Source organism: Heliangelus exortis, chromosome 1 (genome assembly GCF_036169615.1).
Source record: "Heliangelus exortis chromosome 1, bHelExo1.hap1, whole genome shotgun sequence".
NCBI classification, from domain to species: domain Eukaryota; kingdom Metazoa; phylum Chordata; class Aves; order Apodiformes; family Trochilidae; genus Heliangelus; species Heliangelus exortis.
This window is the reverse complement of record NC_092422.1, coordinates 181,855,915-181,876,924: the sequence shown is the minus strand read 5'-3', so window position 1 is coordinate 181,876,924 and position 21,010 is coordinate 181,855,915. Positions and strand designations below refer to the sequence as shown.

The following is a 21,010-nucleotide window of genomic DNA, read 5'->3' as shown; positions in this document are numbered from 1 at the left end:
TTTGCTAGATTGGCCGTTTCCTCCTTCATCAGGAGTGTGGGGGCTGCTCTGCTTTGCAGTCTGGAATGAAATGCCAATGGCTTGACAGAATCTGTGACTGAGGAGGCTTTTGGGGTGGAAGGGGCTGACCCTCAGATGCAATTTTTCTGTTTCACTCTTATGGTGCTAAAGATTTAAGCTTCTCTGAGCCTCAAATACTTGGTGGGCATCCAAAGCTTCTCTTAACATATTTCAACTTTATTTTAAATTAATTACCTATAAATAACTTTTCTCCAAGTCATATGACTAATGTACCAGGCTTTCTGTTTGTTGTTTGATATTGCAAAACACTTCTCAATTATGAGATTAAAAACATTCGTCTAGCTAAATAAATATTCCATAAGCAGAAATGAAGAGGCACTGATAAAGATTTTTAGAAATCTTTAATGGAGACACAAGTCAATCAGGAAAACAGTACACAGAGTGGGTGGAGAGGAAAGAGAGTTGGAGTGTTCTTCATTGCTGATACTCTATGTAGATGTTTTTACATGGTTGTTTTAAGAAGATGGAGAAGTGAAATTATCTTACAAACTTTGCCATACATCTAAGGATTTAGTAGAGAAAAATGGGTTTTATGTCTTTATTAATGCACTTTGAGTACGTCTCCTGTTCCTGTTGATTTGACCAAAATTATACCTAGAGGAAGATTTTTCTTTTCTGGACTGACATGATCTTTTTTTCTGTCACATAGCCTTTGGTGTTTGGTGCCATGGTACACAGAGATGAAGCATTTGAGACAATTTTCAACCAATATGTGAAAATAACCTCTGCATCATCAAGCAGTGAGAGCTAGTATCTTACCTTAGAAGATCTAAAGGAAACTTTCTTATTTTGCGACTTGGTAGTGAAAAAAATGAACATCCTCATCTATTTCGCAATAATTTTTCTTGTCTGGTGGTTTATATTCTATCTGTTACATAAATCAAGTGTATTTTATATATGCCTTCATGTTTGTTTTTAAGGTTTTTGTAAAAAAAAAAAAACAAAAAAAGACAAAATTAAACAAAAGAGTTAAAGTGCTATCATCACTATTAGCCTTGCACATTAAGCACTTTTAATGTTTATTTAATGACATTAAAAGCTGGGAAGATACTGGGAGAACTGACTAAATAATGAATTGAAACAAATTGTTCCTTTTAACTCCACTGATACCACTAGGGTGGAGATACATTTTTCCCTGTTTCTTAGGTTTTTTTTTTTCCATGATGTGAGAATGATGCTTGCAGCAGCTTGAAGTCTCTTTCTTCAGCTCAGAGTTTTTTATTGGGTTCTTTATTAAAACTGATTGCAACACCAAGGAAGTATTATAATCTTAGTATTTCCATATTTATAACTGCACTTAAAATAACTCCTCCTTGCTAATTGTTGAATTTTACCTGTTTGTTTAGGTTCTGTTTTTCCTGCATAGATGATTAAATTGCTTGCACAGTGAATTGGAGGGGAGGCAGTTTGTAACTATATCTTCCTTTCCTAAATAACCAAAGTAAGAGGAAGGAAGGCAGGCAGATACTTTTTATAAAAGAGGGCACCAAAATGTTATTCCTAAAATGTTAGGCATCGTATATTTGTATTTCTGTAGATACTTGTCATAGAAGGGCTCAACTATTGTACATGTTGTATGTACAAGGTGTTTGTATCTTAACACATTAAAGACTTGCAGGCTTTTTGTGTTGGGGACAGTGGGAATAATTAAACTAAAATGAGACATGACTTTTTTTTTTAAATTGGCTTTCCTCTTTGGTTGCCTTTTAATAAAGCAACATTATAATATAGCAGCTGAAAGCACTGTTTCCTTTTTAAAGTATAATTTGAGGGGCATTGGTAAGTCTTTCCCCTTGCAAAATTAAATTTTAATAACAATTAAGTTAATCTGCTAGGTAAAACAGGAAGGCTGTGCTCCTTCTCTAAACTCTCTCAGGCTTTTCTAGCAGCAAAGCACATATTGACCTTTGTCTTTAATATTAGAAAGCTTTTATATTCTATATAGTAGCACCCATCTGAGAGGTTTAGAATTTTATTTGCATTTTCATGAAAGCACAGTAGGAGTTACGCCAAGCCTTCCCATATGTCTTTTGCTTTGCTGTGTCTTTTGAGTTGAATAGTAAAGATGTCTCCAGACATTTTATGAATGTCCCCAAAAAAGGCAATTGAGTTGAAAGTTTATGTGTAAAAATAGGAGTTAATTTCATGGACTTTTAACCTTTTTAAAAATCTTTTAAATATTTTTTTAAACAAACTTTTGTTATATGGAAAGGGGTAAAATGAAAGAGGGAGAAGGGAGACAAACACTGAAGGGTGTCTAATGCTTAGCACAGTTTAAATTCAAGTCTGTCAAGAAATGCAGCAGTTAATGAAGAAGGTGACAATCAAACCGTACAAACCTTATTTCAGTCTGGTGATGAAGAGGTAAGACATGAATAACTGAGTATGAAATTGATATGAAGAAATGCTGCTGACTGTGGTGATTGGGATGAGTTATTATTAGGTGAAACACTGATGGGGTAAAATTCTGTGCCCTGGGCAGAAATGGGAAGAAGAGAATGTGAAGGGAGGATTCAGTGTGATGGCTAAAATGCTGTTTTTGAGTTCTCCCCTTAGACTGAGCACTTCAATGTGTCTTTATGTGAACTGAAAAAGGTGTGCTTTTCTAACACCTCTGTGGGTATGGTGTAGCTCAGGGCCTGAAAACTTAAAATATAAATGAAGCTGGTGGGAAATTCATTTTGCCACCATGTAATACAGAAGTAGCTCTTCAGTTTTTGGTTTCTTCATTTTACACATTCAGGCTTTATGTTTTGAGTAAATCCCCTTGATCTTTAATTTTTCTCAGCAAACCTACTTTAAAATAAATTAATCTCTTTTTGTAATTGCTGTGTATTATCACTGGGCTTTCCTTTCTACAAGCTTCCTTGAATAGTAAGTGCAACTAAAGAATAAGCATTAAGATGGCTTAATGTTATATAAATGTTATTCATTCATTTTGTCTTACAGAAAAAAATTGCTTGGGTGTGTTCAAGGTTATCCTTTTTTTTGAAGAAACAGAAAACTATATTTTTTACGGAGAGCATGCTCTTTTTCTTATTTTTGTATCATTTTTCAAGTGTAATTTATACCTTCACTCTGATCATTACAGCAGTTTCAGTAGGAAATCAGTTGGTTTGCACTTATTACCACCTCCCCTTCCCACCCTTCACTGGTTGACTCTGCTCTTCAGGGTTGTCCTATATTCTGGTTCCCGGAGGAGCTATAGGTCCTGTGCTGATGGTACTAGGGCAACAAACCATACCTAGGCTTAGGAGAGGGAGAAAAGAATTTATTGTCCTTTTCTCAGACTGAAATGCCTCGTGTACAATATTTTCCTAAAATTTTTTTTCTTGATAAAATTAGAAACTTCTTATAAAAACTGATGTGTTGATATGAGAAATTAATCTGCACTTTAACGGTGTGAAACTAAAAGTTAGCAATTCTTACAGCAGTAAATAAAGTGCAAACTGCAATGCAACGTTGTTTCATTCTAATATACATAAAACAGACTGGATCTTTTTTAAAAAATAGAGTTGTAATATAACTGACAAACATCTGTGTACATACTTTGCAAAGTTCACTTTACATTAGGCTGTTCAGGTTTCTGCTGCATAACTGCTCCTGTGGCGTATGTGACCAGAGCACTAGGACATAACCTCCATGTGTTTACTCTTGTTTTTTTCTCCTGCTACACCCCCTCAGGCTTGGAGGGCAGGAGGGAGTGGACAGTGAGTAAATATATACTTGACTTGTATAATTACACACAAGCTCTCACCTTAAACTCCAATCTTCTATGTAGTTTTGCTTTATAGCCTGCTGTACTTCAGTAACAGGCTGGGTCGTACCACTTGATAAAAAGTGCTACTTTCTAATAGCAGAAAGTGATGTTCTGTCTGCTTGCTGTTTATGTTTGCAATTCTGTTGATGTCTGTGATTCATTGCTCTATCACTCATGCATAATTGGACTTCTTTAGAAGTGCATTCGTTAGTTTGAGTCCCTTTTAAAGAGGAAAAAAAAGGGAGATGAAAACTGACCGCTTTAATTCTTTATTGGTGACCATTTAAATACAAAAGCCAAAAAAAGCTTAAATATGAAATCATGCCTTTCCATGCACTGTAGCTTTTGTGAGGCAAGATTGAATGAAACAAGCTATTTATTAGTAGCAACATCACAGAGGATTCCAGCAGCAAAACCCCACCCTTGTTCCTGCAGACAAAGAGAAAAGAGATTTTACCTGATTGTGAAGAGATGAAAGGATGTGCTTCTTTTTTTGGCTACTACACTTGTATTAAAAACACTGCTAGTTTCTATTGAATACTGTACATTTTAGCAGATGTTTAATTTCTACTAATCATTGAAATGGATGTTAAAATTTTTATGTCTGAAGTTTGAGTCTATATTTTGAAGTTGTAAATAATTCATTATCAGTGTAACTTTTGTTTGACAAAAGACTTATACTGTATGAAGAACTGAAATAATGAGATTATTTGCCCTGTACATTTTTTAAGAAAATCTTGTTTGTTTAAAAAGTCTTGTATAAATTATAATTTTTATTTAAATAAACATAAAAATGCTTTGTGCTAACACTTTTTACAAACTTTCGTACCTTACCTGTCAAAACTATGACTGAGATAGTCATCTCAGTCTTGAAATGAGATTAATTCGTGCTTTTTTTAGCAGATTCATATCCATATCAAGTACATTACTTGGGGGGAGGTGGCTGAGTTTTGTTTCTCACTGCTTTTGAAGCCCAAGGAACATGCTTTTTTTTTGAGTAATACCGTTACTTTATTGGAGATTACATATTTTGGGTAGATCCTTGTAAGTACATCTCTCACTTTGTAATCAGGGTTAATTTAAGGGATGAAAAGCAAACAGTGGTTTCTAAAATGCTGCTCTCTCAGGAGGACATGGATGACATGAAGCTGTTCACAGAAGAGCAAACTCACATCTGCCAGACTCCTCCACAAAGCTAACAGCTGCAGGATGTGTTACAGGTGGGCACTGAAGGTGAGAATAAGCCCTTTTCCAGCCCAGAGGTATGCAGGAGGGGTGCTCAGCAGAAGCACTTCACATCTAGATGTGGCTGTTCTTCTGCAGCATCTGCTGGCACTTCAGCTTCTTGGTCCCTAGTGGCTGAGCCTTTGACTTCTGTGTAACCTGTAGCCTGTTTATCAGTGGCCGGGATGCTTTACCCAGGGGCTGTGCCAGGAAGGGTCACTGCCCAGCACTGCCATTCACAAGCTACACAGGCTTTGTCTACAGTTAGGAATGTAATCCCAGGAGCAAGCTGCTTGGTCACCTAATCCAAACCTATTTGTTTGTCTCTACAATACTCCTGTTCTCTTCAGCTGAAATAGATCAGTCTGTGACACACCCTCCTGCCATGGACACTTGATGCTCTGTTTATTTCAATATTTAGTTTTCTCATGTTGGCAGCGATGCATCTGGCACTTGTTGATATGTCTTCTGAGAATACTTAACTTCACACTTGTACTCCTGTAATGCATTTTTCATTAAATATTTGTACAAGATGAGTTGCATCTGCAGCAGTACTCACAGAGGTGGTGTTCAGACATGCATGCCTGAAGTCTGGTGGAAGGAGGTTGTGGAGCCTGAAAGTCTCATTTTGCCCTCTTGGGAGGAGGTGATGGTTGTCCTGAAACAGCACTTCACTTGGTCTTTCAAACTCACTTAATCAGCCTGTGAAAATAATACAGTTGAATTGAATGACCCATTTACCTGCTCTCAGTGAAACACTTAACATCCATGCAAGGAGCAGAGGCATGTGGGCAGTGGTCTGCAGGGTGTCACCAGCACACCTGGCTTAATGCAGATGAGCAGATAAAAGTGTGGCCTTGTGCAGTATCTGGATTAATGTTGTAGGACAGTTACAGCATTCATCTTGCAAAGCTGAGGGGGTTTCTTTGCTGTTACTTTAAGTAATCTCAAAGTCTGAATTCCTCTACTGAATCCATGGATTCACTAAATTTCTCTGCCTAATAAACAGTCTTAGGATAAGCTAAATATTTCACTCACAAAGCCCTGGCTCCTCTCAGACCTTCAAATACTTTTCCTGCATCATGAGAAGAAGGAACTGAAGATGGGAGGTGTTCCTTTTCTGTGTTAGAGAAGTTGGGGTGTTGAAAAGGGCAGAGTCCTTTGAAGCAACAGTGTCTTCACTGGGCTGTGAATATTCTAGAATTTAAGTGAGCTTCATGCAGTGCCTCAGGGGCATAGTTCTTGTGAACACATCTTTTTTTACTATGTTTTTTCTTTCACCTATTAACTTAGGTTATTCTGCAGCCTGTGCCTTATGCTTCACCCTCCCCTAATGCTCTGTATGTTTTCCTTTATGCTTTCTTCCTTCTCCTCAGGTGGATACAGGCTTTCCTCCAAAACCGCTTGGCCCATTTACTGCATCCCTTTTCTTTCTTCCCTGCTCCTTAATTCCTTAAATCTCTGAATGATCTTCATGTAAATGGATAAAATCCTACTAGCACTTGTATGCCTAGATGAGAAGTTTCTCCTCACCCCCAATTTAGTAATTTGTGGCTGGCTTTTATAATCTAATGGAAAATTCAAGATTAATTTTGTCCAAAGAGAAATTGCTCTTTTTTTTCATTCCTAAACTGACCTGATGAACACATCGCAAGTTCACTAAAGCTGTCTCCACCTGTTACATCCTCCATTTTGTGTAAAGTGGAGCTAAATTACTGTCTCTGCAGGTTTAGATTGCTCAGTGGCTTCCATTCCCTCACACTGAGGTGTTGTGTGCCTGCTCCTCATGATCTGCACAACTGAAGGGAGATGATGCTTGTTGAAACTCTGGGCTGAGCCCTTCAAAGTGAGCAGTCCCTTCTTGACAGGGCCACTTGTACTGGTGCAGACTCGTGTCCAGCAAAATATGTGCCTGCAGAGGAATAAACATAGAAGTAGCTGCCTGCTGCGAAAGTATTAGGGAAAGACTGTTTGAACCCAAGCTAGGAATTGCTCGGGCATCTCCATGCTCATCTCTTCAGCACAAGATGTGAAGTTTTACCCTCTGACAGATAAGTCAGTGACAGCTTCTGAAAACGCTCTCCACAGATTTTTAGGTCAGATAAGTACTTGGGGAGGACTGCTTCTAGCATAAGGTCTGTAAACCAAACAACTGTATTCAGTGTTGGTTTTTCTTCTTGAAAAGTATCTCCTTGGACCAGAAATGTTATTAGCTGCTCAAAAATATTAACCAGTCACACACAGCAATAAGATTCACAAGAGCTGGATCTAAACTCAACAACCCTTACGGTATCATGCAAATCTGTAAATTTGCAGAAATGGGACCTGTATGAGAAGCATTTGGGACCAAAGAAGCTCTTTCAAGAAAGATTGAGTAAAAAGATTAAATCTTCTAGATGCTATTTGGGAAAAGCTGGGGGTGAGTCCTAGATTGTGGGCTAACAGCAGCCTCTATTGGGCATATGTATATAATGATAGCATTCACCTTCCTTTACACTCAGAGGTCGGGTTTATTATTTTAATGCAAGGCTGTCCTGTGTTCAGGTGTATTCTTGAAATTCTCTGTTTTAAGGATGCTTGTGAAAACATATGAATGGTGTTGGTAACTGGACATGCTCTAGGAAAAGTGTCCAAAGCTACACGGGGCATCACTGCTCACAGTGCTTGCCTGGCAGAGCTGATGCCTCAGGAAGCCATCTTCCTGCTTGTAGATGGAGTTTCACATTGTTTCTCATGGTGTGTTGACCCCTACAACTTCCCAAAATAGGCAGCCCTGCAGCAGAGCTCATGGAGTGGGGGCATCTGTGTCTGTGCTCAAGTCCTGTAAGATGATGACTGGCTCTGGATATGTTCCAAGGAAAGCAAAGCACAGTGGAGGGAAACTAAGCCCTGGACTTCATATAGGTGATGCAGGACTGAAATGGTGTGTGCTAGAAGGGAGGACAGGTGGGATGCTGGAGACATGCAGTTTTGAGTCTAAAATTGGGCTTGTGATGACTGTGGGTGCTCCCCCCACCCTCTGTGACGGAGCAGAGTTCAGAAGGCCTTGTGGAAAAAGAGGGGAATGCTGTCTTCAGAAATGTGTAAATATGTTCAAACTGGTTTTAAATAAACCAAGAAGTATATAAAGTGTTTATGTGAAGAATGTGGGTTTATTGTATTGCCCTAACAGCTCTTTTCAAATATAACCACCATGATCTTCATGGGAGGTCACTGGGGTTAGTATCACTTGTATTTGGTTACTTTGGGGGAGAATAAACAAACACAGAAATCAGATATGGCCTTAGCAGACAACCTGGACATACTGCTCGACTGACTCATGCCTAAGATTTATTCCTAATATTTGCATAGTTTTGTTGCTTATATTCCTGTCAACATGGACACATAGCAAAGCCTTGCTGTGCACCACACAGCTTTTTTCCAACTTGTAAATAATAGGAGCCCTTTAATGCCTCCTTCTGCAGGTGTGCCAGGCTCCAGATCCAGCTGGGTAAACACCTTCTTGAAAAGCCCAAACTCCAGTTTGTCCAGTGCTTCAGCAAACATCTTAAGCTCACTGCCACTTCTCATTAAACTAAGTGCCTCTTGCCTCCTGCCACCTACCTTATGCCAGCACTGAGGTTCACCAAACCTTCCTGAAATAGCAGGAAATCAGCGGAGGACCTGAGAGCAAGGAAAGAGCAGTGTAAATCTCCCCTTCCAGCACAGCAAGCTGTCAGAGGCTGGTTTAGCCACCTTTGGATCTGCAGCCCTGGGTATGTTTTTGGTGACCATAATGGAGCTGATACATAAAATTGCTTCTTAGTTTTGCAATGTCTATCACATTTTGGAGGTAACTTTTGATTCTAAATTGGGTTAAGCATTAAAGGCTGGTCCTGAGTGTATAATATTGAGGAATAACACAAGGAAACTGAGCAGAAATTAACATCCCTGGTGCTGTTGTTACAGCTACGTTCAGTCTGCTATATACAGCTCCTTCAGTCACTGACTTTTTCCCTCCTCCTTCTCTCAGGAGCTTTGTTGCTATGGTGATTACTGGTCCATTTAAGCTACTTTAAAATGGTAATGACAAGCAAGAAAACTGGATTCATAACAATTTCATTAGCATAGCTATTTTTGTGTGTTTCATGAGATTAGGAAATGGGCAGCCTGGTGAATAGTAACCTGCTTTGTTTTCATTTTTTATGGACTGCTAATGATTTAATGGCCAACAGATCTGATGCAGGTTGCTATCAGATGCATCAGCTCAGAGCTCTGTAATGATAGGACCTTTGTGATCCCCTACAGCACAATAAGCCAGATACTAATTAAAATACCTTCAGGGGTATCTTCCATCACTGGTGTGATATCAAGCATGTCCTCTGTGAGGAATCTGCACACTGTAGTGGTACCAGAGAAGGGAAACCTCTGAAGATGTTAGCCTGGGTCCCAGACTTTTTTGACCCTTAAGTCCTTACAGCCATACAACTGAGTGGCTCCATGTGCCACCCACCCTTGGCACTTCAGCTGAAGAGCTGCAGAGGTGATGCTGGCTTGTGGGCCAGTAGCTCTGACTGAGGAAGCTGAGCTGGGAACCTGAAGGGGGACTGAAGGAGACATCAGCTGCAGGGCTTGAAAGGGGAGCAGCTGGGGAAAAGCCCAGCACTCACCACAGGACACCTCTCTGCCTGTCAGGACAGACCTCTTTGTCAGGGGACTTGAAATGAATGGAAGGCAACACTAATTAATGCTGGTGTGCAAAGTGCCTGGTGATCTCCACAGGGCCAGTGGCTGTGGAGGAAGGCACAGAGGATGATCCACTGGGCAAGAGGCTGGGGAAGAAACAGGAAAGAAGCCTTTGAGCAGCAGCAGTGAAGGAAACCTGTGCTGCCACACCAGCATATCTTTTAGTCTTTTGAGGTCTGTTTCAAAATATGACAACATATTTATCCCTTTGGTGAATAAAGTAAATGTGTTTCTTATCCACGAGAATCATTGCACAGGGTGATTTTGGTTATTGACGCCTTCCTGCATTTGGAAGCATACTCTGCTCTTTCTGACAACATCTGTATGAGGACAGGTAGCTCTGGATTCTGTACCAGTGAGATGTGATTGGCACAGGCAGGTGACAGCCATCATCCCTCATCCAGCAGCAAGTGGGACATGAAAACAGGTCTGACCCAGGGATGGGTATATCCTGCAGTGCCATTTCCCTACAAACTGTGTCTGTTAGAAATTTATCCTTACTAAGCTCATATATTAAGGACATGGCTCCAAAATCTCTTTTTAAATGGAATATGTATTACACGAAAGAGATTTTAGTGAACAAAAAACTTAAAAATATTGACCAGTGGGGGGGAAGGAAGGGAGAAAGGGAAGAGTTAATGTAAGAAAATAAAATAAACAAGGTGAACTGGCAGACTTTGTGCTGCTGGTGTCGCTGGTGTTACTTTGGCTTAAGACTTGTATGAGGCTAGAAGAGTCTGAAGAATCAGATATGACAGACAATGGTTATTAAAGTAAAGTTACTATGAGTATTTTTAGGAGGCACCTGAAATCTATAAGCCACAATTACTTCCCTGTTAAAAAAATGTTGAACTGAAATATAAAATATCACCTGCTATTCAAAGCAAAAATTCTTTTTTTAACTCCTGAAAATGGGCACCTTGTTATATCCTGGGTCACACACAAACTCTTATTTCAGAGGCAGGAGGCTGCTGCTTACAGCTGCTGCAACAACCTTTGCATCACAGGAGACACACCGGGAAATACTCTTGTCTCAGCACCTGGCTTTAGGGTCTGCTTGCCACTGATTCCAGCTGTGATAAATGGTGTGAAAAAGAAAAAAAAAAAAAAAGCAGCTATATATTGATTTTATGGCTTTTTTTTTCCCTGAATTTCCTCCCTTTGCCTGTGGGTAAATGTGTTATTTGATGAGCACGTAGTGCTGACAGCCTGGCTGGCAGCGTGGGATGTGCAGTGGGATGTCCTGCTCTAGAAAACAGGCTCTGCTGAGCTGGGAGTCAGGCAGCACAGTCCTGAAAACCCCCTGGTGTTGCCTGTAGCACAGCAATGCCTTGCTGATGCAAGACTTGCTCTTTCATCCATTGTCTTTACTAGAGATGGTTGAATTGCTTTTAGTAAATCACAGAACTATCAGAGCTGAAAGGAACCTGTAGAGATCATCCAGTCCAACTCTCCTACTAAGGCAGGATCACCTAGAGCACATTACACAGGTCTGTGTCCAGGAGGGTTTTGAATATCTCCAGAGGAAGGGACTGGGCAGCCTTCCTGGGCAGCCTCTTGCCCCATGTCCTGTCACTGAGAAGTACTGAGAGAGGTCTGGCTACATCTTCCTTGCACCCACCCTTTAGATACTCGTGGACATAGATAAGGTTTCTCCTCAGCCTTCTCTTCTCCAGGCTGCAGAGTCACAGCTCTCTCAGCCTTTCATCAATAGAGATACTCCAATCCACCCATTATCTTTGTCACCCTCCACTGGACCCTCTCCAGTAGGTCCCAGTCTCTCCTGAGTTGAGGGGCAAGCACAGTATTCCAGCTGTGGCATCACAGGGGCAGAAGAGAATGACCTCCCTTGACCTATCGGTCACACACTTCTTAAAGCAACCTAGGATTCCATTGCCCTTTCTGGCAGCAGGGCAGACTTGGAAAATTTTGAGTAATAATTGAGCAAGGGTTCATAGATAATTCACTATCAGGACCCTCAGATCCTTCTCCTCATTGGTGTTTTCCAGCAGGTCCTCTCCTAACCTGTATTGGTGCCTGGGGTTCTTCCTTCCCAGGTGCACAACCCTACACTTGCTCTTATTGAACCTCATCAGGTTCTTCTCTGCCAGCTCTCCAGCCCATCCCCAACATGCTAGATGGCAGCACAGCCCTCTGGAGTGTCAGTCACCCCACCCAGCTTTTTATTATCAGGGAACTTACTGAGGATACACTGTCCCCTCCTCCAGGGCCTTGATGAGGATGTTGAACAAGACCAGACCAAGTATTGATCCCTGGGGAGACCACTGGGGGTAAAGAAGTTAAAGGTTTTGCAAGCTTTGCAAACTAGTCTGAAGATGGGAAAGCAAGATACACTAAAACTGACAGACCTAATCAGTCCATGTAATTTAATAGCAGACTGCCCCATCAGCCTGCTGGGCACCCTGACAGGAGCTGCTATTTTGCCTTCTGTTCTGGTTGCAGGGGCTGGGGCTGAGGTGCAGAGACCCAGGTGCTTTGGCTGCCCATTGTCATTGCCACAGGGATGCCCTTCACTGTGACTCCTGCAGCACAGAGGAGCTGGAGATGCCATTTCGGGAGCACCATAACCATGGACACTGTGGCAGGCTTGCAGGGAGGGGCTCCATTTAGGTAAGGTTTGCTTTGCAGTCAGCAACAGATACTAAAATTATCCTACCTCTTGCAGTGGAATAATTTTATTATCCCGTTATTGCTGCTTTTACTGGCAAAGATAAAAAACATCACCCAGTGATTCCTCTTGGGAAAGCTGAAGACAAGCAGGATCTTTCCCATGTTTTCCTACGTGAAAAAACTGAGGCACAAGAAGTTTAATTTAATTCCAAGCCTTTGCAACATGAGATTTTCCTTTGTCTGTTCCATCCATATGTGGCTTCTATGTGAATAGCAATGTGAGAAAGACAAAACCAAAATTAAACAGAAAGCTTTAGTATTTTTGGCCTGCAGCAATTTAATCACAGAAGTGACTGAGCAAAGACAGGCTCAGCTTGTCATTTTGGATGCAGGTGAAGGGGAAGGCAAATGGAAGACGAAGAATGAAGGTGTTGGGTCACTATCTGTAATAACACATCTAATTCTGCTGTTATTCCATCTCCAGGTTGATCTGGGGAATCTGTTGAACTGTGAATTTCTGTACACATATAAAGTTCATGCTTCAGTGCACAGGGCTCTTTGCTCATCAGAGGCCTGTGAATGAAGGCAGCTACTGCAGGAATTCAGTTCTCCTTCTGTAATGAGCTTGTCTAAAAGAAAGAAGAAAATGGATTAAAGTCAGTAGTAAATCATGTGTGTTTTATTTTCTATTATATTTTTTTCTGCAAATATCTTAGCTTTCCCCCGTATGACTAGAGTACAAATGACTTACATACTTTTTCTACATTTAAACATCACACTATATGAAATCTCTTTGTTACAGACATGGAGGAATCAAGGGAATTAGTGAAAATCCACTGAATCTTTTTTGTTGCTGGTGATGGAAAGCCTTCCTCTTACCAAATTAACCAGCTTCCCTTCCATCCTGTTTACTCGACTAACAGAAGAACAAGCCAGGAAGACCAAAAGGTTTGCTCTTCCATATTCTCTCTCGTAATGAATCTGTGTGGAATAACTTCATTGCAAGCCAGTGAATGCAGCAGTGATGAGCACTGGGCTCGCAGGGGGCTGTGACACTATTAGTGTGAAATGTGGCTTTCTTACTAGGAGGGAGATTCAGCACAACAAAAAGGGACTTTAAATGAATAGGCAGTTTCCAAAGCATTCACACAAATAGGACGGGTTTTAGAGTGTGTTTTAGAGCACTGGCAAAGATGTGAATTTGATAGGAACCGTGTTCTGTTCATCTTCTATCCTGTTCAAGGCTATTAATTACTTCTTATTGGAATGTGTATTAAGGACAACCGAATCCTATTCAGCTCTGCAGTGATGACTTTCTATTTCCTTGTGAGCCAGCCCTTAGAGCAAGTGAAGGTCTTTCTCAGAAGGTTTACAGTAAGCAATCCATTAAAATACAATTGAACTTTGCAGGTTTTAGTGTAATTTCTTTAAAATCTCACCCGTGTAATATCTGCTGAGTACAACTGCTTTTTCCACAAGGTGGCCAACTGCATCACTTCACAGCAGCTCCCTGGCTGCACAGCAAGTCCTGGGAAACCATTTCAGATCCCTTGGCCTTTCCACCAGTGGCAGTAATAAATTTTGTTTCTGCCATCTCAAAGCACTTCTGTTTCTGTTTTTCATTAGGTCTTAGGCATAGCCTGGTAGTAAAAACACACAGCTCTATAAAATACATCTCGTTAAGGTAATATTTTCTGTCCTGTGTATCACTTAAGTGCTTGCCTTAGTCTTGTTTATTTCCAAGGGTACCATCACCAAAGGTCAGGGTCCCAAAGCCCAGCTGCTCTTCAGAATTACATTTCTCCTTACACTGCAGAGTCAGGTAGTTTTGTTGTTTGGTTTTTTTTTGATTGCTCACAGAAGCCATTAAAAAGTCAACGTTTGCCAGTTCTTACCACAGGTATATTTTGCTTTTAATTAAGCCTCTAAGCTACTGTGGATTGTTTATTTTCTACAGCCAAGTCGAAATTAGGTTTTTCATCCCAGGGGAAAAATCAGTTCTTCAACATTTGCTGTTTTGTCCTGATGCAGGCTGGAATATTCACGTGAGTGCACATAAAAATTTGAACAAATTGTTAGAAAAACACCACGTAATTTGGAAATGTCTAGACATTTTTGCTTCAAGCTGCAATCTATACCACATACCTGTCTGTGAAGCTGCAGACTGTGGGGGGGATGGTTTTATGTCCTCTTTGTTCCTATTTTCCCCTCTGGCATTAGTCTTCAGGCTTTGCTATCTCATAGCCAAAAATCCTTCCTGGGGAGGGAATGCCAATTAGTCAGCAACCTACTTTATTTTCTCTTGTTTACCTCTGTGAGTCTTTGTCAGCCTCCTGAGAACATATGAAGGAGTGAGGACCAGGGGATTCTCTCTTTGATGGAACTGCATCTCCCATCATTTACCCAGTCATGCTAAATCAAAAAATCCATTTGATAGAAAGCTTGTGTTGAGCTTTATAGACTTGTTTCGTAAGGTCATTGAATTCCCAACTTGAAGAAGGAGGCTTGTGTCAGCCACCACTTTTCTATGTGACCTGTGGTACATTTTCTCAGTTACCTCCAGAAGCTGTGTTCACTCCCAGATTCCTCTCACATTAGATAGGGCCCAATTAGTATTGGTTTGGGGGGGGATTTATGTCTATTCAGGCACCATAAAATCACTGCAGAGATTTCTGGGTGTAATTACACATGAAGCAAGTCTCAAGAGTTAATGTTCTTCATGTCAAAGCAAGATTTCTTTTCCTTTCCTTTGCTTGTTTCAATGTCCAGGACTGCCAAAGCTATGGAGCATCCACCACTCACCAACCCACATTTTACATCCAGAAACAAATAATAAATGTGAGATGAATATGATTTACAGAGTTTTTAAAAGCATAAGGAAAGCACAGACCAAGGAGAATTTAAAGTCTGAGTGACATGAGGAGGAACACCTGAAGAATCTTGGTGGGATAGAGTACAGGAAGGGACATCACTGGGGTAGCATCATAGCTCATGAATACTTTAATGGCATCAGATGTATAAGTCAGGAGTTCTTCAGAAACTGTAGAAGAAACTAAGCCTGAGAACAGGCAGCTTAAATACTGAGAGAAACCTAACAGTATGAATAATAGACCAGGCCATGGTGAAACAGGGAGCTGGGACACCAATAGAGCAAGTGTCCAGGAACAAGTTAGATGAAACTTTGGAAGAATTTATGTATCAAACAGTCTTGTAAAGATATCAGTGTTCAGAAAAAGCAAAGGGGTCTTTCTTTGTCCAATTTCATGGACATTTGTGAAAAAGCCAAACCCATTCTTCTCCTGCTGCTTCAAAAGCAAACTAATTTTCTGTGGTTTGACTGTGATTTCAGCATTCAGAATGTTACATATTCTTTTTAGCCTTTTAAAATAGGATTAGATGATCAGTTATCCCATTTTCTCTGGGGGCAGAGAAATATCAAAGCTCATTTGAATCACAGTACTTCCATTCAGAACAATCTGGGACCAGACTAGAATTAAGAGCACTTTTTAGATGTTCTTGGGTGTATGTGGGTGGAAGAGCTGGTGGCAGATCCAACCATAGGATCAGCTTCTACCTTTTGTTTAAAAAAAGCCAGACCAACCCTGAGGAATCCCAAACCTGAAGCCATTTATTTTATGTGCCTGTTATATTTTTTAAGCTGCAGGGAGAGGTAACTAAAAATTATCCAGTAACAAGTTGTTTTGTTTTCTGCTGAGAATAAGAGAGACAGAGTTTTCTCCTGAGGGTACAGGTCTCTTATGTTGGTTCTCTGCAAAGTCTGAGAATTTTGTGCTTTTGGTGTACAAAAAGTTTTTGGTGTCCTGAAGTTTTCAGGACAGTTTTTGTTACTAGAATTGATCTGCATTTCCTGCCATTACTGCTTGAGGCAGTTGAAGCTTGTAAAACCACCTGGAATTGAAATAATTTTTAAAATAGAAGTGAACCAGATTAAACATCTTTGAATCACCACTTTGAAAGAAAGGCAATGTTAGAAACAATGATAAAGGAGAAAAGAATTTCTTCAAAGTTTAAGTTGGAATTCTCAAAGCCATGGAGATTAATTGAGGCAAAGATTTTTAATTAACAACATTTTCAAAGTAAAATATATCACTGTAGCACAAAATCTAATACTGAAAACATTGCATTCAGCAGTTCCTTGTATCCTCCTGCTGCTGTGGGATAGGCATGGAGCAAAGAGTGGTCAGTGTACAGAGCCATGGATACTCACATCCTGCAGAGGATGAGTGTGGTGGCTTTTTTTCTTCTACTCAAGGATAAAGGGAAGGGTGGGGGAGGTGTATGGTGGATTTGTGGTACAGGGAGACGAAGGCTTTGGTGCTCATGGAGCACTATGTCTGATGGGATGTGTGCTTCTAGGGATGGGGTGACGTCTGGGGTGCTGGGCAACAACCAGGTGATCAGGAAAACTGGATCAGGAGAGGTGAGGGACTTCATGTATGCCAAATACTTCCTGGCCAAATACAGCTATAGAAGCATGAATCTTCTATACTTCCAGTCTGGGGTCAAACTGGTATTTGGAGAAGATGGACTGCATATGCTCCAGGTTTTTATAGACTTCTAGATTCATAGAAAGTTAAGGGTTGGAAGGGACCTCGAAAAATCATCCAGTCCAGCCCCCCCCTGCCAGAGCAGGGTCACCTACAGCAGGTCACACAGGAACATGTCCAGGTGGGCTTTAAATGACTCCAGGGAGGGAGACTTCACAACCTCCCTGGGCAGCCTGTTCCAGTGTTCTCTTACCCTCACAGTGAAAAAATTCTTCCTTATATTTATACGGAACTGCCTATGCTTCAGTTTATAATCATTGGCCCTTGTCCTATTGTTAGTCACAGTTTTACATGGGAGTTCATAGTTGTACAAGGAAGAGTTTCCTGAGCCAGATTTTCCCTTCTTTATACTCTCAGTCTTCCAGTTCCTGCCTATCTCATCTGGACACACACCAGTTTCTAGGATCCATAAAATCTTTGGTTTTGCCCTTTGTTAGCCATCTCTGTGGTCTGGAATACATATTCCAGAGCAGTGGATGTACAAAAGAGATAAAACTCACGTGGTCACCTAATATGCTTAGCCTAAATCTGAGTATTGATCACAGTAGAATTATTCTGACACTTAGGCTTGGGCTTAAACATTTCCGTTTATTGGAAGTTAAGTTATGGAGTATTTATGAATGCTATTAGGAGTTGCTGTGTTGTTAGAGGTTCATTATCTTACTAGAAACTGAAAACCAGTTAGCTCATGAACATAATTAAACTGTTTGGCTATTATTTTCACTAGGGTTGGTGTAGAATATCTTCCTGCATCTCTATAATATTTTATTTGGGACAAATCTGTAAATTGTACCATGCAAGCCCAAATTGCTGAAGCTGGAAGCACCCCTGGAAACTGTGTAGTCCATTCCCTGCTCTGAAGCAGGGTCAGCCACAGCAGGTGGCTGAGAGCCATGTCCAGTCAAATTTTGAGCATCTCCAAGGATGGAGACCTCTGGGCAGCTTGTTCCAACGTTTGACATCCCAAACACTAAAAAAAAGTGATTTCAGTCCTGTATACTGCAAATTCTGGCTACCTTAAATACACCAATATACATTTCTGCTTTAGTAAATTTTTACCACAACGTATTTTACCCTTTCAGTATGGACAGCATATACTTTCAGTATTAAGACATCAGACTTAGTAAAAGGTGTGAGTTTGGGGTTTTTTGCTACATGGACTGTTCCTTGTGAACCCCACTCAATATTTCATGAAAATATGAAAAAGTTGGATCTTTTAAAATTGAAATATTTACTACTTTAACTTTCTTAGACATTGTATAAACCTGCGCAGATCTTTTAAAGTGTCTAGTTTTTCCAAAGAGGAAAAAAGCCCAACATTAAAAATAACCCCAAAACATCCCAGTTAGATGGGTACTTCTCTGGTACAGAGATCTAACTTTCAGAAAAGAAGTAGTAGAACACACTGAATACTTCCAGGCTACAAAATGCAAATGCAAATTCAGTGCAGGGCTTTCGAAATAAAAGGAAGCACCCTTGGGAAGCTGTCAGCCCTGTCAGGTACTGCATCATTTCAAGTCATTGGCACAGCAGAACAAGGTGCTGGCTTATTGCTGTGAAATACCTGTAGCACTTCTGCTGCAAATGAGGTCAGTGAATTTGTTCAGAATCAAATATTCTTGCTCTGGGTTAGCTCTTAGCAGTGGATGCTGGAGCCATAACTCGCAGAAGCACTGGATGGCAGTAAATGCCCAAAAAAAGCAAGGCAGACAAAGGCAATTAAATAAAGCAAGGCAGAGAGAAACTGAAAACTTCAACTGCTTCAGTGATCAGTTCTTTACAAATGGCTATTATATAATATAATAAGTAACTGTAGTTTTACTTATTCATTAGAGAGTTTTGTGCATGAATACAATCCATCTGCTTTAAATGGCTTGAGAGTGAAATTAGCTGTCTCAGATGTTATGGGAGTTGCTTAATATCAGGAAGGAATAAAAACCTTTCTGTTTTTAGGAATATTGCAAAGCAGATGAACTAAAGATTTTTTATTTTTTATTTTTTTTTTTTTTTAAATCTAAATAACTGAATATATGTCCTTATTTGCTGAGGTTTTGCAGATTGATTGCTTTTTGTATGCATAGGCAAATAAGACCAGAGCAGTACTTCAGTGGAACCTGATATTGCTTTTTCTTTGAGAGACAGTTTGATTGATAAAAATAACAGGATTGCCAAACTCAACACTGTAAGGCATTTCATTTGACAACACATGACATTCTGTTAAAAAAATAAACATTTCTGTGCACAAAGCAATACAAACCTTTATCAAAAGGCTCAGAAATAGGTTAAAGACACATCTCTGAGAATCCAGTCCCCAGTAGGGAAAGTTCACCAAGATTTCACGTTGTACCTGCTCATGGTCTTGTTCTCATCACCATCCTCAGCAGCAGGGGTGCAAACATACCTGAGGGGACCTGGCTGCCAAAAGCAGGGGGCAGGTGAGGAGGGGCAGCCCTTCAGAGCTCTCTGATGGCACAGCAGTCTGTGCATAATGCACCTTTCCATGTTGGGCTGAATTGCTGGAGATGGAACTCTGTATGCTGGAATATTTTTATGAGGGTATCAGTGAGACGACTCAGGACTGTACTTCAGCAAGCAACAGCCAAGAAATGGTTTCACGGTGGATAGGTGACTGCTGATGGGCTCCCAGCCTAACCAAGTGGCTGAAGTGCTAAAAGCAATCCTTGGCTGGGTGGGAAGAAAATAGTGATGAGAGGTGGGAAGAGAAATTACCACTCTGTGAGGCATTAGCAAGAGCATTACTGGAACAAACTGACCACTTCTTGGATCCCCGGTTTAAAGAGTATGCTGATAAATTGGAAAGGATTCAGAAAAGTACTGTGAGAATGATGTGAAGTCTGGAAACGCTCAGAGTGCCAAGAGCTCAATATAATTTATCCAGACGATAAGTGCCTTGGTCATGGCCTGTAAGTCCCTACCAAGGGAAAAGGTTTCTGAAGTTTCTGAGTTTCTGTGAGAGAGAAGAGGAAGGCTGGAGCTAGTGTCAGGGCAAGGCTGAAGATCTAGGCTGGAGAATGATGACTTTTTCAGAGTGTTTGTACATTAACTAACAGGACCCTGGGCTCAGCCATGCAGGGACAGCCATAATGAAAAAAAATGAGCATTCTCTGGATGAGTTTGTCCTCTGGTATAGCACTGGGTATCTAGATGAATAACTTAAGTCAACAGTTGCTTTAGATTTATTCAAGCATAAATAAGAGCAGATTTTTGTCTGCCCTTCACCAGACAAACTGCAATGTTTCTAATTTTTCACAGCCACATTTAAACAGAGAGGACTATATTACCATAAAATAAATTGTATAGTGCTCAGAAACAACATACTGGAGACAGCAAGGTCCTTAGGATAAACAGATATTTTTGTTGCAAATACAAGAGAGTTCTTTTTGTGTAAAGAAACCAGAGATATATCAGATAAAAGCCTTGGTACATAGATAGATAACAGACCATATTCAGTAGATTTTCTAAGCATCTTGTTCTGTCTGTCAGATCTAATGATGACTGGTGACTAGATACTTCAGCAAAATGCTGCTTTGCTATTTATTTCTCATTTATTCTCCTGAGGAATCTCAAAACATTTCCAATTTGATTTAAGGAAGCATCCCAAAATCAATTGAACATGCTACAGAAAACAGTTCACTTTCATGGTCAATATGAAGTCTATGAAGAACAATGAGGAGAAAGTAATTTCATTTTGATGATGCTAACCTTGTATATTTATGCTCTGCTTGGATTTTAATCCCCCTGTCACTTGCTCTGAAACTTGTTTTTTGTTGAATCCTTTTGTCACATAGAAATCCTCACTAAGATAGAATACAAGGATGCACCTAAACTTTGCTCACATGAAGGGTGACTTAATCAGCTGCCTGGAAGGTGTGAAATGGAAGAGCCTTCAGCCATAGATGGTGGTAGAGCACTGTATAAAGTGACTTGTGCTTTCAACCCACCCTGTTCCATGCATTTTCACTTGAAGTGTCACCAGGGAATTTAACTGTTTTTGCTAAAG

The 21,010-nt window shown here is 40.4% G+C and overlaps 1 protein-coding gene across 8 annotated transcripts in view; it reads left to right on the top strand.

Moving 5' to 3' along the window:
* GRAMD4 (GRAM domain containing 4) overlaps positions 1 to 4,648 on the top strand; it is a 74,413-nt gene extending 69,765 nt beyond the window's left edge. For all 8 annotated transcript variants that reach the window (XM_071733845.1, XM_071733839.1, XM_071733843.1 and 5 more), the window contains one exon: positions 731 to 4,648. In XM_071733845.1, coding sequence (XP_071589946.1) covers positions 731 to 832 — 102 coding nt within the window. In that variant the 3' untranslated portion in view covers positions 833 to 4,648. The remainder of the gene's footprint in view (positions 1 to 730) is intronic.
* The last annotated feature ends 16,362 nt before the right edge of the window (positions 4,649 to 21,010 follow it).